Genomic DNA, 26703 nt, shown 5'->3' with positions numbered 1-26703 from the left:
AAAAATGTAATCAATCAATAAATCAATCAATAAATTATCATGGGTTATTACAAACTGCAGCTTTCCTCTGTGTGTGTGTGTGTGTTGGTTTTATTAAATTCTGAGACATGCAGAGAGGGAAAAATACATTTTAAAAATTTGGACTTTGCCTTTTTGAGAAGGGTGAGGAAGGGCTACTGAATTGTGCAACTGTTGCATGGTGGGAAAAGCCCACTGAAAGCAGAGAAAGGGAGGGGTGCAAAGAGTACCCCTTGCTGCATTGATTAAAATGGGGATTTTCCGTCGCTTTGGAAAGAAATAAAAACCCTCTCTCTCACACACACACACATGCATGCATACATTCTTCCCAGCCAGCCGCCTCAGCAAAAGAGGACGCCCGGGCACGTAGCGCACGCGCGCCAGCGGGCTAAGCAGGCGCGAGACCCCTCCCGACCAATCAGAGGCAAGCGGAGGGGGCAAGCCAGCCAATGAGGAGCCGAGATGAGGGCACCTCATCTGCATGAACGGGACTATAGTTCAGCGCGAGACGGGCTTCACTTCCCCAGTTGCCCGGGAGCGCGAGCAGAGAGAGGTTGCTGCAACTCAATTGCTTCTCTTAGACCTCTCTATCTATATTTTTTTTAAAAAAAAATTTTTAAAATACCAGTTATTATTATTATTATTACTGCAGGTGCTGTGAGTCCTCCAGCTTAACCACAGGTAAGTGAGGGGGGTACAGGGGGTGGGTGGGAGAATTCGTAGTCACAGTAGCAAAGCTGGTTGCTTGAGGAAATGCACTTTGCAAAAATGTTGCAAAAGAAATCTTTTGCAGGGAAACATAAAAGGGGGGGGGAAGCAAAGACAGGGCATGGGGAGGCAATTTGCAGGCGTCTTTATTCCAAGAAGCCTTTCTTTAACATGCAGCCTTGGATTACTGTTACTGCTTCTTTTTAAATTTTGTTTTAACTGTTGTATTCTGTTTTTATTTTCATTTTACCTTGTACACCGCTCTGAAATTTTTCAATGGGGAGCGGTATATAAATATTCTAAATAAATACAGAAATAAATTTGGGTGCAATCCCAAAGTTAAGGACGTTTGCATTGCTCAGTTTCTACCTCTGCCCAACCAAAGAAATGAATAAATCTGCCCTTATCCACCGCCCCCATCCAAATATCTGCCCTTGAAGCGTCTCTATCATTTCACGTGTAGGCTAGCTTTCACTCCTTCCCCACATCCCACCCTGGCCCAAACCTAACCCAGTTTTTACTGCTTTCAAATTATATATTGGTTTTAACTGGATTAGTGGTTTGATTTGTTTTTAGCTGTGTATATTTCTCATTTCATATTGTGTGATTTTATCTGAACGCCGCCCTGGAAGCCTAGTGATCTGGGATGAAATAAATAAATAAAGATGGAGGACTCCACCTCCCATTATCCCTGGCCAGCACGGGAGGATGGGAGTTGTCGTACTTCACATCTGGGATAGCCCCCTTTTTAAAAGAAAGAAAGAAAAAAGGAAACCTCCCTTACCACCCTCAAAAAATGAATAGGGTGTGCATCTGGGCCGTTCCTTGGAGAAGTAGTGAAATGGAGGCATTAAAAGGGAAGGTGGGTATTTTAAAAAGAAAGAAAGAAAGGCGTGAGGGAGAGAAATCTAGAACACGAGGCCTAAAGGCCTGAGGATGCTGCCGTTCTCCTGTCACATTCGTTTCCTCCCATTTGAAGATCTGCTTCTCATTATTTTCTACTCCTCTCCCACACATGGTTAATTTGGGGGTGCTCCCAGGAAAAGGAAGATTTGAGATGGGGAGGCTACGCGGCACTGAGAGGGTGTAAAAAGAGCCCACCCCAATTCTTGGGGGGTGCTCCTTGGAGTTACGTAATGCGATGGAGAGGCGGAGCTGCTTCCGCATTTCGAATCCAGGAAACCCTATGGCCGATCTTTTCTTGGCGTGCGCCAGGATGCCCTTTCCGAAGCTGGAGTGGGACAAATAGAGCAGGGTTTTGTAGGGATCCTTACTGTAAAGATCCATGGTGCCCTTCTCTTCCACTCTGTGAACGGCTCCTTACCCCCTCCCCCTTTCTCAGGCCTTCTGCCATCCCCGTGGATGTAACTTAACTGGGCAAAGCATGAAACGTCTCCAAAAGGCACTCAAAACCACTGATTTCTGTGTTGCTGAGCAGGAAGGAAAAAGGGGTGTCTGTTCTGGTGTGTTACGAAATGCTTCCTTCTGCACATAAGATTTTTGATCCCTTCTTGGGGACTAGCAACATGCGTCGCCCCTAGGAATCTACAAAATTTGCAGTGAAGCAGCTGGTAGCACAAAAATGACAAAAATAGTCCTCCAAGCCATGAGAAAGATGGTGTGTGTGTGTGTGTGTGTGTGTGTGCGCGGAGAGACACGTTCTGCAGCAGCTGTCTGGATATCACGTCCCCGCTATCTCTGGCATGCCGGGCGAGCATTGATTTATGAGGGTGGCAGTTGCTGGGTTACACAGAACGTTGCACCCATGTGCTAAGTGGCAGGAAGAGAGGTTTTTTTTTTAAAGCTCTGATTCACATCAAGCTTCTCTTACACCTATTAGGAGGTTTTGCATTGAGTAAGTGGCTCTGCGTCACCGATTCCTTGCAGCAGAGAGGTTTTTTCCCCCTGGTGCACGGCTAGATCCTGTTAACAAGGTGGGGACTTTTTTTTTCACGGCACGGCATGAAAAGATTCTTTGTACCACCTTCCTGGTGCGCATGGAAAGATTCTTCGTACTACCTTCCTGTTGCGGGTTGCATTTAAGTTTTAAGGAACTCTTTGAATGACTTCAAGAGAGGCGAGCAGCAAAAAATGACAGGACTCCTCTGTCGCCTTAAGGGCTAACAGATTTATTATGGCGTGTATTTGGGGAGGGGGTGCTGTAATGAATCATTCCATAATTTTAACTCTTTAAGGAGCCCCTAGACACTTTGATCTTTAATGATGAAACCTCTGCAATTGATGTAATGATTAACAGCGGGTGTGTTGCATGGTACGTCTGTACTGTGACCTCCTCTTGCAACAGTGGCTGTCCTTCGTCTCACTCCCAAATATTTAATGTTAAATTCTTACTTCAGCTATCTTAGATCTCTCTTTGTTTTTTGATTTCTGTACCCAAGGAGGACTTGTTGCTGGAGGGATAGAATCATAGAATAGGAGAGTTGGAAGGGGCCTATAAGGCCATCAAGTCCAACCCCCTGCTCAAGGCAGGAATCCACCTTAAAGCATCCCTGACAGGTGGCTGTCCATCTGCCTCTTCGGGTGGGAGAGCCCACAACCTCTCTAGGTCATTGGTTCCATTGTCGTACTGCTCTAACCATCAGGAGGCTTTTCATGCTGTTTAGCCGGAATCTGGCTTCCTGTCACTTGAGCCCATTATTCCGTGTCCTGCACTCTGAGAGGATCAAGAAGAGATCCTGGCCCTCCTCTGTGTATTTGTGTATAACCTTTCAAGTATTTGAAGAATGCTATCATATCTCCTCTCCGTCTTCTCTAGGCTAAATGTGCCCAGTTCTTTCAGTCTCTCTTCATAGGACTTTGTTTCCAGACCCCTGAGGCCTCTCTTTACCTAAAGTCAAAGCGATAAACAGTGTTTGCAGCATGCAATTCCTACTACTTAAGTCTTTTAATGAGGGTAGTTCATAAGGAGATGGTAGTGATACAGTCCCTGCCTAATCAGCTTAACAGCAGCTTTGAAAAGGAGCTAGAAAAATGTCTTAGCCCACAAATCGGTGGTGGGTGCCAACTGAAATGGAGCCCAAAGAGGGCCCTTGAGAAAAAAGAGGGATGCATCAGTCTGTTCAGGAGACCCTCGTGTTTGCAAAAGTTAAAAAAACACAAGTATGAAGGAATGTTAGAGATAGTTTCTAACTTGGAAGAAGTTTACCTTGAGCACATGCAACAGAGTGAGGAGCTAAAGTGCATTGCACTACTTCAGTCTGTAGGTAGGAGGCAGCATTTTAAATGCTCTCCTGTTTAAACCCTTCCAGTAGAGAGCTAGCACATCGGAGGAAGGTTTGCACGGTTTGCTAGCTTTCTGCTTGCAGGGCATTTAATTAATTACTTGCATGCTTACAATTTTACCCTCACAACACTCCTGTGAGGTACCTTAGGCTGAGAGAAACTGACTGTCCAGGCTCACCTAGGGAGCTTTAAGGCTGATTGGGGAATTGAACTTGGTCTTTGTAAGGCCCTCTAACTTCTATGCTGTGCTGGAAGCCTTCAAAAATGTGATCCCAGACCCACAGCCTGATGTGCTAGCGACCGTTCTACCCTCACAAAACTCCCCACCGGCTTATCCGGGCTTAGGAAGGGATCTTAAATAGATTGGTGAGTAAGGGAGGAATTGAATAGGGAGAAGCATAGAGATATGCCTGATAAAAAGTACAGTAAAGGGGGCAAGAAGAGAGAGAACAAAATCATGTTTCCTTAGGAATTAGAGGCGTCTGGTAGAACAGAGAGAATAGCAGGAGGAATTGAGTCAGAATTCCAGAGAAGAATTCTTTTTTTATTATTAATGTTTTTTCAGTTACATGAAATGCTGACTCACAGGGCAAGATTAGACATCTTGAAGCAGGCAGGAAATTGCGTTCACCGGCTTCCAAAACCACAGATTGAGACACGAGGTGGGGGGGGGGGGGAGAAGAGTGTCTCAATTTTATTCTTTAAAGTGGCCATGTGCTCTGTCCTTGATCTCTCCCCTACCCCTCCACATTTTCTCTGCTCCCCTCCCAGGAATCTCTTGGCTTTAACGCCCTGGTACGTCCTTTGCTAGCCTGGCACCTTTTTGATGTGTTGGACTACAGCTCCCATAAGCCCCAGCCAGCATAGCCAATGGTGATGAGAACTGCAGTCCCAACAACCTCTGCTTTACACAGGCAGAGCCGGGTCCTTTATCCTTTGAAAGGACTTGGGGAAAGAGAAAAATATTTTGAGATAAATATTTGGAGACGCACAACATTTCTCTGGTCCGTCTTCGAAACCTTGCACCATGAAGGGATAGAACTACCCTCCCCCCACCTCGACTATAATTCCCAGCATTCCTGACCATTGGCCGTGCTGGTTTGGGCAGATGGGAGTTGAAGTCCCAAATACCTGGAGGGTTTCTAAGTTGGGGAAAGCTGAGCTAGAAGCATGGTTTTTGTATAATTTTTAAGTGAAAGCTCAGATTTTTCATGGCTAATAACAAAACATAGTGATTTGGGGGATAAGTTCAAAATATCGGGCTGGCTCCCTTCATATGTGCCGGGACTACAACCCCCATCATTCCCAGCCAGCATGCCTGGTGGTCAGGAATGCTGGGAATTGTAGTCTAAAACTTCTGGAGGGTACGTGTGTGTGTGTGCGCACGCGCGTGCGGTTCCATCTCTTAATAGTGCAAGATCAGGCTTAAAAGAATCACCAGTGAAATGATGGGGATGATAGAAACTGTAGTTTAATACATGCAGACAGCCAGTATGGTGCAGTTGTTAGAGTGTTGAACTGGGACTTGGGAGTGTTCTAGTCCTCCTGGAACTCTCAGGGTGATTTTGGGCCAGTCACTGACTCAGCCTAACCTACCTCACAGGGTTGTTGTGAGGGTAAAATGAGGAGGAGGAGGACCATGTAGACTTCTTTGGTTTCCTTGCAGAGAGGGGGAAAAGACAGGATATCAAAAGATGATGATGATGATGAATGTGGAGGGTTTCAGGTTGGGCATAGCTACTGTAAGCTAAAATTACACCTGTCATTGGTTTTTAAAGAGTTAAGGAAATACAGCTTTAAGAGGAGCTTGACTACCTGGTTCAGGTTTCTGGGGGCACCTGGTGTGGTTATGTCCTCCATTGGAAAGACTCACCAGACTGGGCTGACAGAGGCTAACTCAAGAGATGGGGCGAAAAGGGTTAAAAAGAGGAACCCGCTGCCTGCCTTCATGAATAGCTGCAGTGCTGCAAATTATGCCCGCCTGTTCAGGAAGGGGCGGAGCTTGCAGGGAGGTCACTGCTCAAGGACATGTGAGCCGCCGCCTTTGCTTAGCCTGGTTAGGACGCTGGGCTTGCGTGCAGTGAGTATCCGCTGGAGAGAAGAGAGGAAATACCTCTTGAATTGGCTTCTTTTTTTTTTTTAAGGGTTGTGTTCCTATCAGACTGTAGCTGATGACTTGCAAAGTCATCTGGAGGCCATCCTATTACAGCACGTCCCTGGGGGGGAAAGATTGGTCAGTGAAACATATTGCATAGCAGTGCTTGAACAGCTTAGCATTAAAACACCAACTCCGTTAGGATCTACCTGGATTTCCTGCGTTCGGAGTTCGAAAGCTTGCGAAAGGAAGAAAGCAAGTGCGGATGATCAAAACTTTTCGGGGTGACTTTAAAACTGCAACGTATCAAAACTGCTAAAATCAGAATGTATAAAAACAGCAGCAGCGAGAGTTTTAGTTAAAACGAAATGTAAGGAACAGTCCTTAAGCATGTAAACGTATTTAGAAGTGATAACAAGTACACACACTTTGCTTATATTCCAGTGAAAGCCTGCATGTATAACAGCATTTTAGGGAGCAATCCTATCCATATTTAGACAAAAAATAGTGCTGCAATTCCAAGCTTTCCACAACTGGTATGTCAGGCTGGAGGAATGCTGGAAGTTGTAGGACCTTTTTCTGTCTAAACGAGCATAGGATTGCACCCTTAAACCGGTCTCCTGTAGATGGTCTTCCTCTTTTATCCTCCCAACAACCCAGTGAGGTAGGTTAGGGAACTCAGGTTAGTCAGTTTCAAGCAGCCATCACTTCCTTATTTTATTTTTTTATTCTTCCATTTATATCCCTCCTTTTTTCCTCCTGCAGGGAATGTAAGGGGGATTACAAAGGTTTTTTTCTCCATCGATGTTGGCTTGTGTTGATCAAGTTTATCCCATGTTTGATCATTGTGTTGTGTTTGATTGGGCGCATCTTTTGGTCCTTAATATAAAATTACGTAGAAATATTAAGCAACACCTGTCTTGTCCTCTCATTCTTCCTCCCTAGACAAACAAAATGTCCATTCTCAAGGTCCTAGCTCGCGAAATCTTGGACTCCCGTGGGAACCCCACTGTCGAGGTAGACCTGTATACCTCCAAAGGTGAGTCGCTTTTGAGTTTCGTCCGCCTTGTCTGCGTGGGCTTGCTTGCCAGCTTCTTGCATTGGGATCTTGGGCTGGATGTAGATCTCTTAGCAGTTCCAGCTGAGCTCTCCACTTGAGTTCTAAAGTAATGTCAGCTATGGGCCCGTTCAGACAACACGCTAAGGCAGCAGCAGGAATCTCCCTTCTCCAGTTCCTCCTACCTTCACCAAATCGTAGCATAAAGTGAGAGAACAACCTCTCGTTCAAGCTCTGTATGTATGCCACAGGCCTTGGGGACAAAGGCTGGTTTTCTTATTTGTTTATTTTAAATGGGGCCTTAGCTAGACATGGCTTTATCATGGGGTGAACCCCAGGATCGTCCCTGTGGGTCCACATGACGCACAGGGGATCCCGGGATCACACAGAGCCGGGAGCGCTGCGCCCATCGTAGGTTGGATGGGGGGAGCGGGGAACTTAAATTATTTTTTTAAAAATGACCTACTTTTGCGCACAACCGTTCGTGCGCTTCTGTTTCTTTAAAAATAAAATGGCTGGCGCGACACCTCTCTTCCTAAGGTCGCGCCTCACGTGTAAGCGGAGGAGGGATCTCGCGTTAATCACAACGCGAGATCTTCCTGTGACGTTACACCCCACAAGTCAGTTCCCTAATGTATGTCTAGGATTTGTAAGTATTGTGTTTAGAATGTTGACCTGAGTGGGTGGAGATTGAATACCTTAGGAGGGGGGAGGAGGATAGATAAGGGAATGACTGAGGTGATGGGTGCGGTGTTTTTAAAGTACTTTGGTTCGAGGGAGAATTAGTGGATCAGGGTAAAGAGGGTTGTCAAAAGAGTGTAGTGTGCAGATAGTCAGTTTGTGTATTAAACAATTCTGATGATAAAGAACGTTCAAGAGTGAAGGTGTGAGAGAAAGGAAAGTGTGTATGAGAAGAGAGAAAGGATTGGATGAGAGGTTTTAACAAGGGTCTGAAAAGTTTTATTACGAAACAAAGTTTGTGAACATTGAAATAAATTTTTATTCGGTTTGTTTGACTACCACAAAAATCCCACGTGTCTCCTTGGCATTTATCATCTGCAGTTATATACATATAACACCCGTTCTGACATTAATTCACCATCAGCACATATAATTCACAGCGCATTATTTTATTGCTGAAATTATTTCTGTTTAACCCCTTTCTCCACATAGTTTGTAGAAAGGTGGTGTTTGTCCCTCGCCTCAGGGCTCATAAAGTGGTGGCGCGTAGCTTGAGCAGGGAGTGTCCGCGGACAGGCCTGTTGTAGAATCATAGAATAGCAGAGTTGGAAGGGACCTACAAGGCCATCGAGTCCAACCCCCTGCTCTATGCAGGAATCCACCCTAAAGCATCCCTGACAGGTGGCTGTCCAGCTGCCTCTTGAAGGCCTCGAGTGTGGGAGAGCCCACAACCTCCCTAGGTAACTGATTCCATTGTCGTACTACTCTAACAGTCAGGAAGTTTTTCCTGATGTCCAGCTGGAATCTGGCTTCCTTTAACTTGAGCCCGTTATTCCGTGCGCTGTGTCATGGCACTTCCCTCCTCCGTCGCGGACTATAAGGTAGGTCTAGCTAAGGCCTGGTTGCTGCATAGCAAGGTTTGTGGGTTGGGGTGGATTGAAACCGGTGCATGCAGGGCTGACTTCAAGGGTAGGCATGATAGGGCATCTCCCAGGGGCCCACACTCTAGCAGGGGCCCACTGACAAGAGTTTTTCCTCTTCATCTCCATTGAAACCTGCTTGTTCGCCTGCTTCTCACTCTGGCCCAGGCAATGGTGGTGGTGTGGAGGAGGAGGAGGAGGAGACACCACGGCCTCTTTGCTCCCTGGTACTCTGCCTCTCAGGCAGGCAAGTGGGAGTGATGAGGAGGAGCAAGGGCAGCTGGTGCCAGTGGCAGTGAGGAGGAAGACTTACTGACGGAGAGGGACCGCGGGGAGTGTCTCAGCTAATGCCTGGCTTGTCAGCTCATGACTTAGCTTGCCAGAGACCTGGAGTGGCTCATCATGAAACCTTTAGGATGGACGTAGGACAGCCTTCCTCAACCTGGAGCGCTCCAGATGTGTTGGACTGCACCTCCCAGAATGCCCCAGCCAGCAGAGCTGGCTGGGGCATTCTGGGAGTTGTAGTCCAACACATCTGGAGCGCCCCAGGTTGAGGAAGGCTGACGTAGGAGGATGCGTCAAAATCGCAGCTGTGCAGCAACGGACTGCATTTTGAAGCTCGAAGATAAAAATAATCACACCCAGCTGCTCGGCGCATAAGGTAGCATGTTACAATGGCCCTCTTTGATGGGTCGCCGCCGGATACTTGTAGCTTTACGTTTCGGTGGTCTGGTTGGCAATCCGATACGCAGGAACTTTACTGAGAAGGCACGGATCTGAAGGGCAGGAGGAAAGCCTTGTCAGCATCCAGCACCAGGGTAAAGGCTCCGTGTCGGTTGGTTTCCAGGCCTCTTGTGCGCGAGTGGAAAGGCGGGTTTGCAAACCCTTTCTTGAGAGAGAGAGAGAGAGAGAGAGAGAGAGGCTGAGAAAATGTTCTAAATCAATGACTCACTATTTCTTTTTGGACTTGGCATCAATCCATCCGTTCTGTGCCTTCCTCAAAGTAAGCTTTGTCCACTCAATTAGAATTCCCATCTGCACCCCCCCCCGTTTGCCCCCTTAAATATAGACACGCACACCTCGCTTTTCGTAATTCAAGTTTTGTGGCCGCCGTCTCTCTTGTTTAACAGGAAGAGTCGAATATCTCGCTTCCTTTCCGTTCGCGCCATTCCTGCACGGCCTAACGATAGCACCAAAGCATCCAAGCCAAAAGAAGCCATCTAATTTGGATCCATGACATGGCTCGCTAGCAATTCTGCTATAATTGGGGTTGCCCCTTTTTCTTTCTTTCTTTAAAGAGTCCTCTTCCCAGCTTCTCTAGCTGCGAGGTCGCTGTGCATTCATTTCTCTCTCTCCCTCTCTCTTGCTGCTGTTCTTTGTTGCTTGCTACTCCGTGCCTCATGGAATTGGACACGTCCTTTGTGCAAAAAAGGCCTGTGGGATGAGCGTACACAATGGGGATTGCAGCAGGCTGATAGGATGCCCGGCCTCCCTCTGTCCAAACAGACAGCGGCCTCCCTAATGAGACTTTGAACCAAATAAGTGGAGAGAAAATTTGGCTCTCGTTCGCAAAGCAGAAAATTGGGTGATGTGTCCAGCCAACTCTAAGGTTTTATTTCCAGATCCTCTTTACTTTTATTTTCTCCCCTTAATCTTCTCTTCTCCAGGCTAAACATGCCCAGTTCTTTCAGTCTCTCTTCATAGGGCTTTGTTTCCAGACCCCTGATCATCCTGGTTGACTCCCATTAGAATCATTGGCCCAAAACAAAATAAATTCTAGCTTACCTACCCTTACACGTTTAAGGCATATCGACCGGGGCGGGGGGTGGGGGTGGGAAACGACGAAATGTCTTCTAACTAACCACAATAACAAAATTCCTTGGCTGGAAGCAACTTCTGCTTCCCCCTGGTGAGCAGCTATTTTGCAAGCCTGTATCAATAAGATATCAATCAACTATTTTGCAAGTTTTCCCTTGCTGTATTAATGCTCCTCTCTCTCTTTCCCTGCTGTTCAGGTCTCTTCAGAGCCGCCGTTCCAAGCGGGGCTTCTACTGGGATCTATGAAGCTCTGGAACTTCGCGACAATGACAAAACTCGCTTCCTGGGGAAAGGTAAACTCCTCCTGGCCATGGAAGCTCCACCACTTTTTCTCCTTGGTGTCCACCTTGGCCCCGCTATGTGCTGTTCGGCAAACACTCTTCGCTACATCGTGTGTTTTTTGGCCTGACCCTCCCTTGTGTTCCTCCAGCTGTAGCAACAGTCTTTCAGATAGGTTCCTTGAAGATTATTTCTTGGGGGAAGGAGGGCATATACTCCTCTTTTCGGAAGTATATGGCAAATACAAAGACAACAGGCACAAGAAACGTATTATTTATGTATTTGAAAAAAATATGCATCACCATCGTTATATATTTCAACTTTCCGCCAAGGTGGTGTACCTGATCCCTTTTCGCTACATTTTATCCTCACAACAACCCTGTGAGGTAGGTGAGGCTGAGAATCCGTGACTGGCCCAAAGTTGCCCAGTGAGCTTCAAGTCTAAGTAGGGACTTGAACTAAGGTCTGCTCAGCCCAACACTCAAACCACTACACCACACCGGCTTTTTCTAAACGGATGCCAAAGCGGTGAACAGCATAAAACCCACAGTGGCCTGGTTCATTATGCATTCCCTTAACCATTTTGTGGTTAAGCAACATGGTTTACCGTGTTGTCTGAACCAGGCCGGTATGAAATTGGGAGTGTTGGAGATCCTGTTTGCCTTGGCTCTTTTAAATTTGGGTTTGCTTAGGAACAGCCATGGCTGGCTGGGGAGTGCTGGGAATTATAGTCTAACCCAGCGGTCCCCAACCTTTTTGGCACCAGGGACAGGTTTCATGAAAGACAAATTTTCCACGGACCGGGGGGGGGGAATTGAGGGGATGATTTTGGGAAGCCATGCCCGCCCGCCTCCACTCCCAGAGCGGATTCCGGCCAGGTGCGCCGTTCCGAAGCCGCCCACCCCAGCGTCCTGGCTTCGCTTCGGCTGGGCAGGTGAGATGGCGCCCTGTGCCCAGGTATGCTGGGGTGGGTGTGGGTGGGTGGGTTAAAGCAGCTCACCTGCGCGGCCCGGTTCCTAACAGGCCACGGACCGGGGACTGGTCCATGGCCCGGGGGTTGGGGACCCCTGGTCTAACCCATCCGGAGGGCACCCAGTTGCGGAAGGCTGGCGTATAGCACGTACACTGTGTTGCTTTTAAACACATCACATTTACATCTTAAAACGCCCCATGGTTCATCCCAGCCACTCCCTGCTTTTTTCAAATAATGCCAGGTCTTGGGTTGCAAGCCATGAGCCCAATACAGGCCGAGAACACGTCCAACTCTCCCTATCTTTTTTGTCCTTTGCTTGCCTTTCAAATGAGTTAGTTGCTTTTCTCCAGCTCATGACCTCCTGGGATAGCAAAAAGGCTGTGTTCATCCCTGCCTTTTTTCTCTTCTGTTCTTCCATTTCTGCTTATATTGACCAGATGGGTTTTCTTCCATTGAGCTGAAATGCCGGCTTAACTCTAATATCACTCCTCATTGTGGTTAAAAGCCTGTGGTTTGTCTTAGTGTCCGATTATTTTTTGATAAAGGGAAGCAGGACACAAGATTATTAAAGTAAACTCCAAAAAGGAGCACACAGAACTGCAATCAACAGAACGTCATAAATATTGGCAACTCCAAAAATATGAAACCAACCACCACAAAAATGATAGCAGGAACCAAAATACGACGACTACCAAAAATTGCACTTGAGCTAAGAGAACCTGTCAATTTTTGCAGTGCGTATAAAGGATCCAAACCTATGAAAGGTTTGAATCGACAAACGATGGCTTGCAATCGAGTGGCAAAGTAGAGTTGGGAATCCTGGTTTGAAACAGTTTCGCAAACCGTGGTTTGTTGCGATGTCTGAATCAGGGTGGATTTGATTTAAATCACGGATTTAAATCACAATTTAAATCACTACTCAGACTCAATTTAATTATGTGACTTCCCTCCACTCCCAAAGTGCACTCTTCCTCACTATATTTTACACAACTCAGAGTTACCGAAGACTCATTCTTGCTGGTATAATCTTAATATTTGCAACCAGATGAAGGTTTCATTTTTAGAATAACAACTTTTCAGATTAGTTTTAATCTTTGCTTCTTGTGCAGATCTATTCCACTCCCAACAAACTATTCATTGATTTTTTTTGAAACTTAGCAGTTAAGAGGTAAGGGGTTGACTCTGTGTACATAGATTTGCAAAGGCACAATGGGATTGTGATCTCTGCAGACACAAATTCACCGTTTTGAGAACTGTAAAACCAAGCAGCTGTGATAATATCTTCTAGATAGAAAAACTGCCCAATAATCTTACAGAAACCTCTGGAAGAGCATGACATGGTGAACGGATGAATGGAATTCATTTACCCCCAAATTTAAATATTGCATGAATATACAGCCTCATGCTACACAATTAAAAACGAATCCTTTGTTCATGATGAATAACCTTTGGACTATAATGTATCTTAAATACAAAACTATCTTTAGATAGATTTTTCCTCAAAAAGCATTTTATTAAAAAGAAATCCGATTTAAATAAACAAGATCTGATTTTTTAACATTTATTTTTTTAAAAAAATCATTGATTTTTATCCCCCCGGTCTGAATTGACAAAAACCACAGTAATGCCCGCTGCGCTGCCTCCAAGAACTCAAGCTGACTGGGCAGAAAAAGACAGAGCAGAGAAGCTCCTGTAAACCATGGTTTGGCTGTTCTTATTCAGAACGCGAGCCATGGTTTGAACTTCCTAAGCTACAGTGAGCACAAACCGGAGTTTGGGGGGATGTCTGAATTGAACCTTCTTTGGGCAGGACTGTTAGCCATTTGCATATACCTGCACCCTTTCCTGCTTTCTGTTCCCATTTCTGATTACGTGGCCAGATGCTGGAAGGGTCCTCTGATCCGTTTTGCTATGCATCCCTGTTTTTTTCTTCTTCCTTGCATGGTCTGCTTTTGTGTTCTCTTGTGGGCGTTCATCTCTCTCCCTCTTTCCCCCCCCTTTCTCTCTCTTCTCTCTTCCCTCATCCACACGGTTCCCATCAGGTGTCTCCCGAGCCGTTAAATATGTTAACGAATTCCTGGCGCCAGCAATGTGTACTCAGGTAACGGATGCACGCGTGCAGCACGGCCCGCCACTCCAGGCAGGCGTCTTCCCCGTGCATGGTCTTGGGAACTAACCTCTTGGCAGGCATTCCTAGACGATGGCTAATTCCCCCCCCCCCTCCCATGACACAATTAAGAGAAGCAATCTAAAAAAATACCTTGGGACTTCTTTACACACTTTGGTATCTTGTCTTGAGGGCTAGGACCTTGACTGGGGGTTGTGTGAACGCAGTGCCAAGTGATCCTCTACTAATGCCTGCTTTGCCTTTTTGGTGGATTGGGTTAGTGATGGATGTGCTTGTTCCTTCCAGGTGTATCAAAAGCTGTTGAGCACGTCAATAAAACAATTGCACCTGCACTGGTTAACAAGGTAGGAGCATTCCTTATTTAACTAACCCTTTAGTGCAAGCGTAGCTGTTTGTAGCTTTTTAAAAACTGGTTTTGTTCTTCGCATGGTGTCTCTGGCCGTTTCTACACCTGCCTTTTTTCCTGGGATCATCCCTGTGCATGCAAATGACACACAGAGGATCCCAGGAGCAGGCAGGGACGATCCCTCCATTTTCCTGGGATAACCCTTAGGTGTAGAAAGGGCCTCAGTGTGTGTGTGTGTTTTTAAAAAAGAAGAAAGAAAGCGTCGCTCTAAACTTCTAACAGTCGGCAGATAGCTTGCTCGTCTTGAGTGCCTGAGTAAAAATAGCAAGAGCGTTGCGTGCGCATGTTAGAAAGTGCAGTGGGGGTGATAAAAAATAATGCACAAATGTAATGTCTGCCAATGGAAATTTGAGGTCCCCAAATCGTTTTTTGTGGGAGGAGCTTTGCATGGGCATCCCCTTAGAGCAGGGCTGTTGAACTTCAGGCCTGCGGGCCCCGTCCTGGCCAACCCTAGGGACCCAGTCCAACCCTGTGGGGTTCCCCACGCCCTCGTCCCCTGGTCCCATGAAGGCATCTCCAAGGCTCAGTGCACTGCTAGGAAGACCTCCCCATCTTCTCCAAGCTCAGAAGACGGTTTGCCGATTCTCCCCTGACGCTGTGCTCGCCAGATTGTAAGATGCACTCGCAATGCATTTGGCGACCCTTTGCTTTTAACCTCTCTTTCAGTTTTGCTCGCAAAGCCCTAGTCATGTCCAATCATACGTGAAAACTGCGTAGGTGTCTCACCAAACTAGGATGGAGCCCAGCTTCCCACCACAAGACCAGCCTATGGGGCAAATCCTTTTCTGGTTTGTGGACTGTTGAATGGAAAAGCTAGCAGCCTCTGAAAAGACAGGAATTGGCCATTCTTGGGTTTATTGCAGCGTTCCACAACCTGGTACCCTCCAGTTCTTCTGAACTACCATTTCCCAGCATTCCTGACTATTGGCTAGGCCTTTTGGGGCTGATGGGAGTTGAAGTGTGAAACATCTGAAGGACACCAGGTTAGGAAAGGACAATTTAGCTCTTCAGTCGTCTTCCACTGAAAAGCAGCGAACAGAGGCTGAGAGATGGACTATTTTCCCTTTGGAGGCGAGTCACAAATAAGCCTAGATTGCAATCTGTTTTCTCCCCCTGTTGGGATCACATTGTTGATCTCATGCTGAGGTTCTCTCCTCCTCTCCCCTGCAGAACGTAAGTGTTGTGGAGCAAGAAAAGATTGACAAGCTGATGTTGGAGATGGATGGATCAGAGAACAAATGTAAGTAAATCCTTTGACAAGCAGGCTAAGTGGAGATACGATAGTAGCGTACAAAATTATGCATGTTGTGGAGAATGTGGATAGGGAGACATTTTTCTTCCTCTCTCATAATACTAGAACCCAGTGGGGTCATTATCCTATGAAGCTGATTGATGGGAGATCAGGACAAATAAGAGAAGTACTTCTTCACACAGCGCAGAGTTAAACTATGGAACTCACTACCACAAGATGTAGTGATGGCCACCAATTTGGGTGGCTTTAAAAAGGGGTTGGATCAATTTCTGCAGGAGAAGGCTATCAATGGCTACTAGTCCCCATATAAACATCAGCAGAGGCCACCAGTGAGGGAGGAAGCAGCAGCCAGGCACCTCTCCATTGTGCTTGGGTCCAGCTCCAGCTGAGAGCCCCCTCCCTCCTGCTGTCAACTGTCACTGCAGAGGCCACCAGTGAGGGAGGAAGCAGCAGCCAGGCACCTCTCCATCGAGCCTGGGTCCAGCTCCAGCTGAGAGCCCCCTCCCTCCTGCTGTCAACTGTCACTGCAGAGGCCACCAGTGAGGGAGGAAGCAGCAGCCAGGCACCTCTCCATCGTGCCTGGGTCCAGCTCCAGCTGAGAGCCCCCTCCCGCTGCCAACTGTCAACTGTAATTGCTGAACTTTGCAACTAAGATTGTAGTGCCTGAATTTCCTTTCCTTTCCCCCCTCCTCCTCCCTCCCAATCCCCTTTCCTTTTGTGTCATGTCTTTTAGATTGTAAGCCTGTGGGCAGGGACTGTCAAGAAATACTTTTGTGAGCCGCCGTGGGAGCCATTTTTGGATGAATGGTGGCATAAAAATGCTTAAATAAATACATAAATAAACAAATAAATCTCTAAAAATGGGGTGCGTCTTAGAATCGCGGGTGTGTCTTAGGGTTTTTCCCCCCCTGCTGGTGGTACTGAAATTAGTGTGCGTCTTACAATCGATGGCGTCTTACAATCGAAGAAATACGGTATTCGCTGCGTGAAGAATTCCTTCCCTTTATTTGTCCTGGATCTCCCATGAGTCAGCTTTGTGAGGGTGGTGTTTGCAAGCCCAAATAACCCTTCTTTTCTTTTCCCACTTCCTATTGCAGCCAAGTTTGGTGCGAATGCAATCCTAGGCGTCTCCCTAGCTGTTTGCAAGGCTGGTGCTGCTGAAAAGGGCGTCCCCCTGTACCGCCACATCGCTGACCTGGCTGGGAATCAGGATGTCATTCTTCCGGTCCCTGTAAGTTTCCTTCAGTGTTCTGTGCGGGAAGCAAAGGTCCGGGCTGTACATACAGCAGGAGTATTTCATATTGTGGTTTTTAAACTTTTATGTTATGTTTTATTGTGTTATATTTTAGGGTTGTGAACCACCCAGAGAGCTATGGCTATTAGGCAGTCTAGAATTAATAATGATAATAATAATTAATAAATAATAATTTTATTTTTTACCTGCCTCTCCATTCTGATCGAGGTGGGGAACAGCAGCAAATATAAAATACATAAAACTAAATTAAAACAATATACATTGTTAAAACAGCCTAAAAACATTCTAAAAACATCCTAAAATTCCACTGGATAGGCCTGCCGGAGGAGATCAGTCTTTATAGCCTTCTGAAATTATTATTATTATTATTATTATTATATGCTAATAGACTGTTAAGTTGACGTGTTATTATTTATTTATCACATTTGTATACTGCCCCATAGCCGAGGCTCTCCGGTCGGTTTACATAGGATAATATAATTAATGAATAACACTTTATTTTATTTTATTAATTACATTTCTATACCGCCCAATAGCCGGAGCTCTCTGGGCAGTTCACAAAAATTAAAACCATTCAAAGTATAAAACCATAATATAAAATACAATATAAAAGCTCAACCCAATAAAAACAGCAGCAATGCAAAATTGCAAATTTAAAACACCAAGTTTTAAAATTTATTTATAGACTGTTAAAACGCTGGGAGAATAAAAAGGTCTTCACCTGGCGTCTAAAGGTATAGGGAGCTCATTCCACATCCGGGGTGCCACAGCAGAGAAGGTCCTCCTCCTGGTAGCCACCTGCCTCACTTCCTTTGGCAGGGGCTCGCGGAGAAGGACCCCTGAGGATGATCTTACGGTCTGGGCAGGCACATATGGGAGGAGGCGTTCCTTCAGATAGCCTGGCCCCAAGCCTTTTAGGGCTTTGTATGTTAGTACCAGCACTTTGAATCGGGCCCGGACCTGGACTGGCAGCCAATGAAGTTGTAAAAGGACTGGCGTAATGTGATCTCGCTGGCCAGTCTCTATTAGTAAACGGGCTGCCCTGTTTTGTACCAGCTGAAGTTTCCTTCACCTGGCGTCTAAAAGCATATAATGTAGGTGCCAAGCGAACCTCCTTAGGGAGCTCATTCCACAGCCGGGGTGCCACAGCAGAGAAGGCCCTGCTCCTGGTAGCCACCTGCCTCACTTCCTTTGGCAGGGGCTCGCGGAGAAGGACCCCTGAGGATGACCTTAGGGTCCGGGCAGGTACATACGGGAGGAGGCGTTCCTTCAGATAGCCTGGCCCCAAGCCGTTTAGGGCTTTAAATGTTAATAAAATACAATGACAATGAAAACCCAAGCTAGGTAATGTGGATGCAGATAATACCTTACCTCCTCCCCTTCTGCCCAACTCATTTTAAGAAAGTGAAAACACTTTCTCCGCAAGGAGAAATCTAGCACAATGGGGAGTAGAACTAGTTTTGAACCTGTCACGAGTAGAATGGCTTTCTCCTTGCAGGGAATGAGGTATAGGGGGAAGAATGGGTCCAAGCTATCCTCCCACCTACCTACATCCTAAGGGCTCTTGGCTAGGACACAAATGCCTGCATCGAGGAAAGAGCAATTCTGGAACCTGTATAAATGATGCAGGCAAAGCCGATAGGACCGTACTGGTTCTAGTCAAGGGGATGGGGGGAATTAACTTCTTTATCTTCAGGACTAGAACTTGGGTGGTCAGCATCCAGGGTTTGGTGGGCCACATTGCTCTCCCCCCACCAGGGGCGGCCCCCTCTCCTCCACAATTCTGGTGGTGGTCTCTTCCCACCAGTCATATTTCTCAGAAAGCTCCTGCTTAGTAATCCACAAAGCTTTTATTAAGCAGCAAACATCTCTTCTATCTGAATGGAGTTTAATCTCTTGGAAACTTCCCCCTAGGCAAAACTATGCAAACTAAGCGAGACAATTGTCTTGACCAAGGAGAACAGGAAGCCCCTTCCCAAACACTAATAACTTCAAAGAGCCTGGTGTGGAGGCAGGTTCTGGCGCAATCCTAGTCTGACCGACTTTCTCACACCTTCCTTCCGCCCCGTGCGTTTGTGCATTTGAGCTTCCGGCGGACCCTAGCATCAGCTAGTTTGTCGGGGCGCTCTCCTCTGGAAGAAAGCTCACTTCCCACTGAGTGTGTAGGATTTGGCCTTGAGGAGATAAGCTCTGGAGGGGGCTGACTCCCAGCTGGGGAATCGCCCGTGAGAGCTTCCTCCCCAACTGGTCCAGGCTGGCTGGTGTCTGGTGTCGCCTCCTCTCGGTCCGAATCGGATTCTGATTGATTACCTGAAACACCTTCTCCCAAAACAGGGGCAGTAGGGTTAGACATGACACCACCTGTGGTTTTGGAAGGAAACAAGGAGCATGGGAAGCACACCCTTTTGTTTTCTTGCGTGTGTGTGTGTGTGTGTGTGTGTATTGCTGCTGCAGCAAATTCAGCAGCAATGGTGGCAGTCTCCCCACCCCCAAATAGGCATGGGGATCGCATGCCACCCACCCCTGAACTAGACGCATAAAGGAGATAGCTTCGACTATGGGGTGGAATAGAAATGTAACTTCTTTTCCTTCCTTCCTTCATTGGATTTATCTTTTTTCATGTGGCCTTGATGGCCGTCCCCCCTTCTCCTCCGTCCCAGAACTCTCAACGTCCCTGGTTGTCACCTTCTTGCCCTTCTCCCCCTTCCAGGCTTTCAATGTCATCAACGGCGGGTCCCACGCCGGCAACAAGCTGGCCATGCAAGAGTTCATGATCCTACCCGTCGGCGCTGAGAACTTCAAGGAAGCCCTGCGCATCGGGGCCGAGGTGTACCACAACCTGAAGAACGTCATCAAGGAGAAGTACGGGAAGGACGCCACCAACGTGGGCGACGAGGGCGGCTTCGCGCCCAACATCTTGGAGAACAAAGAAGGTAAAGCAGGAGGGGGCGACAAGTCATCATACGAAGGTTTGCATGAAACATCCGGATCCCGGGGGTTACATCGTGGCTGGATTTCTTTTCCTTTTTTAACCAGTCCAAAGCACGTGGCAAAACTGCAGCCTGTGTAAAAGACCTGAACACGATCTGCACCTTCGCTTGTCTTTACCTGCTAGTTGTGGAGGCTGGCAAGGAATTGATACCTCCTCACAGGAACCGGGTATCCTACCCAGAATCCCCTCCTGTCTTCTGAAATTGTACTGGGTGTTGCTCAGATTCTTTGCAACCTGAAGAGCTGGAAACTTGGCCGTCTTTCAAAATGCACGCTTTCTCCCCCCCCCCTTGGTGCTCGGACATAAACCGGGGCTAGGAGAAGTCTCTAGAGGGATCTCTTTGGAACTTTTGGTGCTTCTCGGGAGATCCTTGCACTTCGCATAGGAAGCTGACGGCCGGAGTGTAGGCTGAACATGGTTTGAAGCAACCTGCAGGCCTGGCCAATATGAACTGGAGGCACTGGGTAACCCATGGGTTTATTTAAGCCGTGGCTTGTTGCCCTACCCAGGGTTTATCTGGCAGACAGTTGAACAAACCACCATTAGTGTTCTCAATCCCTGGGTTGTCTGTTTCCGTCCTCCTTCACCTGCTCCCTCCTTGTATCCCAAATGCCTTTGCGGCTTCATATTACTGGCATGTGGAGTAGCTGGTGTGTTGTTGTTTTAACCTTTTCTTCCCATTGGCTCTGTAGCCTTGCAAAACAATCCCTGAACAACCCACGGTTCTGGGTTCGCACGTAACGACAAACCATGATTCAAGCAAGCCAGAATTCAGGACCCCAAAACAAAATTGTGGCTTTTTTTCCTGGACTGTATGTGGTGAACCAACCATGGTCTGTTAGCGTGGCTGGGTTCACACATCAGAACAACCCAGTATTCAGCAACCCATTCATATGGGCTAACATTCTGTGCAAACCGGGTTGCTGAGTTCCTGAAGTAAGGACTTCCTGGCTCGGCTTTCCCTTATTTCCTATGGAGGACGGGAGAGCTGGCATTGCTGCAAACGTTCTGCAGCCAGGAGAAATGGACTGCAGTGACCTCTCCACTGCATATTTTCTCCAGTGTATCTTCGTAGCTGCTGAGGCAGCACAACCCCCATTGGGAGGCAGCCTAGAATTGCTTTCGAGTAATGCGGAAAACTCGCTGATAGCTACTTAATGCGTTTTATTTTTAATACCACCCAACCGAGCCGTGTCGTTCCAAGTGCTGCCTGTAAAAGTAGCCTGTTTGGTGTGGCTGCCGCTTGTCCTTTGGAGGCGTGAACACAGCTGGTGGCCTCTTAAGGCTCCTCAGTCCTATTTCCTTCCTCTTACAGACAAGCTGCCGGCTGTGTATGTTGGCAGCCAGAGCTCCACTTTCCAAAATAGCCTCCTGGTAACTATTTAAAGGATTTTAATATTGCTCCTCAGCCTAAAAGGCTCCTGGAGCAGCATACATATAATCAGCAAAATGAGATGGTCACTGCCCACAGGCTTACAATCTAAAAAGAGACACGACACACAAGGAAAAAGGCATGGGGAGGGAAGAGGAAATAAAGCAAGCTGTCTTTCAGCTGGGAATGGTGGATAATGGTGGCAGTTGTGGTAGGAGGAGCCTTCCGGGGGCAGTCTTCACAAAGTTTAGTGGAAAGGCTGTTTTCCCCTCTCTAACATGGCTCTCCCATTGCAGTGAGTAAAATGCTTTGTGAGCTTCGCGTGTTTGCAATTTCTTGCCACATTCTGGCAAAAAGGACTTTGTACTTAGTTGGGTTCATTCATGAGAACTAGAAACTTAGCCCTAGTGAAACAAAAGCAACAGCACCCCTCTGCTTTCCTTTTTTTGCGCGCAGCGTAAATATTTTTACTTCTGTACACTTAAAGCGGCGTACAAAGTTTAAAGAACAAGGCAGAAATCCGAAATAAAACCCATAAAGAGCTTGAGAACGAGCCTTTTGTTTATAGCCTGTTCTGTTGCGGTTCTTCCTAGCTCTGGAGCTGCTCAAGACCGCCATCAGCAAGGCTGGCTACACCGACAAGATTGTTATTGGGATGGATGTGGCAGCTTCCGAATTCTATCGTGACGGGAAATACGACCTGGACTTCAAGTCCCCGGATGACCCTAGCAGGTACATCACTCCTGACCAGCTGGCTGACCTCTACAAGGGATTTGTCAAGAACTACCCACGTGAGTACGAAGGATTAAGCTGCTACATGGGAGTGATATTTCCCTTTCACTGAAAAGAATTCGGGCCCCAGGCCCATAGGGTACAAATTTGCATACCATTTACCTGTGCTAACATGTTAAAAATAAAAACTGTAACAGGTTAAGAGGGCTGGATGCAATACATTAACACAGGTCCAGTGTAGTTCCAAAAGCCTGCTGAAACAAAAAAAGTTTTTGCCTGCCTCTGAAAGTGTAGCACAGAAGGAGCCAGCCTAGCCTCCCTGGGAAGGGAGTTCCAGAGCCTTGGAGCAGCCACCGAGAAGGCCCCGTCCCGCGTACCCATCAGGCGTGCCTGGGATGTTGGTGGGACTGAGAGAAAGGCCTCCCCAGAAGATCTCAGAGCACGGGCAGGCTCATATGAAAGGATACGGCCTTTCAGATAACCTGGACCCGAGCTGTAGAAGGCTTTATAGGTGATAACCAGCACTTTGAATTGTGCCTGGAAACCGTGCCAGTGAAGCTGTTTTAACAGGGGAGTTGTATTTATCCAGGCTAAACATACCCTGCTCTTTCAACCTTTTAGTTTCCAGAACCCTCACCGTTCTGGTTGCTCTTGACACCTTACAGCATGTCCGTGTCCCTCTTAAAACGGGGCGCCTGGAACTAACTCGTTACCTACTTGCTCGATAGTCGCTAACGGGGGGCCCTCTCTTCTCTCCCCCCACTTTGCAGTGATTTCCATTGAAGATCCCTTTGACCAAGACGATTGGGCTGCTTGGAAGAAGTTCACGGCCAGCGCGGGCATCCAGGTGGTGGGCGACGACCTGACGGTGACCAACCCCAAGCGCATTGCGAAAGCCGTGGAAGAGAAGTCCTGCAACTGTCTGCTGCTCAAAGTGAACCAGATCGGGTCTGTCACGGAGTCCCTCCAGGCGTAAGTTTTGCCTCCCTTTGGGGCAGGGAAAAATAGAACGGGGCTGAGATAAGTTTATAAAGTGCCCTCCTGATGTTTTGGACTTCAACTCCCATCAGCCAGCACAGCCAATGGTTAGGAATGCTGGGACTTGTTGTCCTAAACATTTACTTAATTCTGCATTTGAAATTCTTCGGCCTCACCCTTCCTCGAAAAGGAGCGCACAGAGCAGCTTAAACGGGGTTCATAAAACATTGGTAACACCCAACTAAAACAATTTAAAATACGACAATAGTAACCTAACCTTTTAAAAAAGCTGAATGGCTGTTTTTAGAAGTATGTCGTTTTTGTGCATACTGTCTGTTTTATGTGTTTTATATTTTGTATATTGTTTTTAGTGTTTAAAATCTTTTTGTAAACCATCCAGAGAGCTTTGGCTATGGGGCTATATAGATGATGATGATGATTTTCATGGTGTCTCGTTTCAGCTGCAAGCTCGCCCAGTCCAACGGCTGGGGTGTTATGGTGAGCCATCGCTCTGGGGAGACGGAAGACACCTTCATTGCTGACCTGGTAGTTGGCCTCTGCACTGGACAGGTAGGTGTAGCCCTGCCAAGAAGGCGGCTTTTGTTTTCTTTTTAAAATTTAAATCTTTTTTTTAAAAATGAAAGTACAAGTACTTGCGTTGCCACACTGATTTTAATTAAACAAAACAAAAGTGGGCTGTGAGCATATAACAAATAAGAAAAACAGGAAAAACTTCCTAACTGTTAGAGCCGTACGACAACGGAACCAGTTACCAAGGGAGGTGGTGGGCTCTCCCACACTCAAGGCCTTCAAGAGGCAGCTGGACAACCCTCTGTCAGGAATGCTTTAGGGTGGATTCCTGCCTTGAGCAGGGGTTGGACTCGATGGCCTCAGAGGCCCCTTCCAACTCTACTGTTCTATGATTCTGTGATTCAGGAAAAGCTTCCCGACTGTTAGAGCAGTGCAACAATGGAACCAGTTACCAAGGGAGGTTGTGGGCTCTCCCACACTAGAGGCCTTCAAGAGGCAGCTGGACAACCCTCTGTCAGGGATGCTTTAGGGTGGATTCCTGCATTGAGCAGGGGGTTGGACTCGATGGCCTTATAGGCCCCTTCCAACTCTACTATTCTATGATTCTTGCTGCTCCATTCGTACACCAATTCCTGCCTATATCTACCCCCTGGAGTTGCTCCTCCTCTTCATTTCTGGCTGGACATCAGGAAAAATTTTCTGACTGTTAGAGCAGTACGACAATGAAACCAGTTACCTATGGAGGTTGTGGTCTCTCCCACACTAGAGGCCTTCAAGAGGCAGCTGGACAACCATCTGTCAGGGATGCTTTAGGGTGGATTCCTGCATTGAGCAGGGGGTTGGACTTGATGGCCTTGTAGGCCCCTTCCAACTCTACTATTCTATGATTCTAAGAATGAAGGCATGGCCCAAAAGAAATGCAAGGGAGATTACAACATGGCTGTAGGTAAAGGCACTGTCCAATGGACTGCGTCCTTTGCTGCTCAAAATCCCCTGGATTTGGAGTCTTCCGAGATTCTGATGAAGCCGTCAGGAACGGAGGAGCAGCAGAAGTGATTTTTGCCTTTACAACCTCCTTTACTTTTGCTAGACGGTCTGGAAGAATTCAAGCAGAGTGTGGTGTCTGACTTTAAAGACACCAGACGGAATGTAAAACTCTGCAAAGCCCTAACTTCACTTAAAACAATATTATGGTTTACAGGTTCACGGCTCCCTTTCTTTTCCTCACGTTTTTCCCCCTTGCTCTTTTCTTACTCCAGATCAAAACTGGTGCCCCGTGCCGGTCTGAACGTCTAGCCAAATATAACCAGCTTCTGAGGTAAGGGTTAAGTTGAGGAGTTCGGACTTGGCTTGAAGTGTGGTAGGGAGAAAGCTGGATTGTTCCTGGCTGCCCCTTACATGTATTTCTCATAATCGGTGAACAAGCCTACTTGTGTGCAAGCCATATACATGTACACTCTGTGTACATGATCCTGCTCCCTCTTTGAGGCAAAACAAATATTGGCAAATATGGGCCTTTATAGAATTCTGTTTTGAATTATTGTTCTGATTTTTCCTGTGTTTTAACCTTTAATACAGTTGTCACAGACGGTACTCTTTGTATTTTAAGGTCATTTGAAGATGCTCTTTTTCGGGGATCCGGGGTTGGTTTGTGTGTGTGGTATGCATGTATATATTGCGTATGTGTGCGTGTCCATTACTTTGTAACTAAGAATCTGGTGCCCAAATTTGCTTCCCCCCACCTTCCCTCACAATCCTTTTTCCTTTTGTGCCATGACTTTCGGATTGAAAGCCTGTAGGCAGGGTGATAAAAATGCTGTAAATAGAGGGAGAAAAATGTATGGTGTGGAGAAAGGTGGAAAGGGAGACGGTGAAGCTGATAGGGAGGAGATTCAGGACAGAATCTGAATCTTCACACAGTGCGGAGTTAAACTATGGAATCCGCTTCCAATTTGGATGGCTTGGATTGGACAAATTCCTGGAGGGAGAAGGCAAGGCTATCAACGGCTACTAGTCCTGATAGCTACATGCCACCTCTGGCATCAGGCCTACAGCCAATGATGTCGTAGGCTGATAGGGAGTTGTGGACCAAAACATCTGGAGGTGAATTTGCGGTTCGAGCTTACGCCATGATAAATTTGCTAGCCTTTTAAGGCACCACATGACGCTCTTGTCATCAGCCAACACAGATTCGTTTTGAAAATTGAGGATTGTACGCTCTCTCCTGAAAATAATTGCCTCTGACTCGAATTTCTCTTTTTCCTCTCCCCCCCCCCATCCTGCCTTTTTTTTTAGGATTGAAGAGGAATTGGGAAGCAAGGCCCGTTTTGCGGGCAGGAACTTCAGGAATCCTCGTATCAACTAAAGTGCTTTGGCTCAGACGAGGCTCGCGCTCCCCCCTCTCCCCGGTTGTGGTTGAAAGCACTAGTCACCTAATTAGAGAAATGCAAAAACCCTTAGTACTTGTGTACTATGAAAAAAAAAACAAGGGCAGCTGATGGCAGCAGACATCTTTTGCTTGCAGGTCCCCTCATCCTAGACTACTACAATCCACCTAGTGCATTTCTGCTATTTCTCTCCTTCTCCCTCTCTCTCTCTCTCATACATCCCTGGCTCCGATCTGTTGCTTTCAAAAAGTGCTTGGCTGCTTTTTGTGAACAGATGCGCACCGCCCGCCCCCCCCCTTCATCAACTCTGTGGTCTTCCTCGGAGGGTGTTTCATTCATAATGAAACTTAGAAGGAGAACGAAAGTCCCAGTGTTGCTGGCGTAAAGTTGTAACGCTACCACCATTATTATTATTATTTTTGGGGCCTCCTGAGGGCAATGAGTACACATTTCTCCTCTTTCTCTCCCGCCCCATCCCATTTCCCTACTTAGTGTGTGGAAGCTGTGTAACTTGCGGTGCGGCCTGAGGTACCTGCAAACAGAAAAAAAAACTAGTAGTTCTCATGTGAGGTAAATAAAAACAATGAAACATCCATGTGACTTAGAGTTGTTAATGGGGATCATCCATGTTGGGGCTGAAGACTTGAGGTTAAGGTGATAACTAGATGCTTCTTGGGACTGAGGTAACGACAAAGGTTGCCTAGATGTATGTGAGGGGCAGCTTTGGTAGAACCTGAAGACAAAATGGCACCTGTGTGGCCCCTCTAATAACGCCTCTTTTCCGATTACAGCTCAATCCCCAACCACCCCAAGCCACACACAAAAAATCACCAAAAAGTGTCTGGCGAGGAGATGGTGGAAGAGGATTGATGAGCCAA

The 26703-nt window shown here is 47.0% G+C and overlaps 1 protein-coding gene across 2 annotated transcripts; it reads left to right on the top strand.

Moving 5' to 3' along the window:
• Positions 1 to 545: 545 nt before the first annotated feature.
• On the top strand, positions 546 to 26418 carry ENO1 (enolase 1). Of its 2 annotated transcripts, none has more exons than XM_063145411.1 (12): positions 546 to 699; positions 7010 to 7103; positions 10738 to 10833; positions 14206 to 14264; positions 15497 to 15566; positions 16676 to 16809; positions 19544 to 19766; positions 21791 to 21988; positions 22700 to 22901; positions 23369 to 23477; positions 24698 to 24756; positions 25734 to 26418. In XM_063145411.1, the coding sequence occupies exons 2-12, from the start codon at positions 7019 to 7021 to the stop codon at positions 25801 to 25803; spliced, it is 1305 nt and encodes a 434-aa protein (XP_063001481.1). In that variant the 5' UTR covers positions 546 to 699; positions 7010 to 7018; the 3' UTR covers positions 25804 to 26418. The 2 variants fall into 2 exon arrangements, with proteins under 2 accessions (XP_063001481.1, XP_063001482.1); XM_063145412.1 differs by lacking the exon at positions 14206 to 14264 and adding an exon at positions 13835 to 13893.
• The last annotated feature ends 285 nt before the right edge of the window (positions 26419 to 26703 follow it).

This window comes from Elgaria multicarinata, chromosome 20 (assembly GCF_023053635.1).
Source record: "Elgaria multicarinata webbii isolate HBS135686 ecotype San Diego chromosome 20, rElgMul1.1.pri, whole genome shotgun sequence".
Classification (NCBI taxonomy): domain Eukaryota; kingdom Metazoa; phylum Chordata; class Lepidosauria; order Squamata; family Anguidae; genus Elgaria; species Elgaria multicarinata.
Note: the sequence above shows the minus strand (reverse complement) of the source record. Positions and strands in the feature narration are given on the sequence as shown.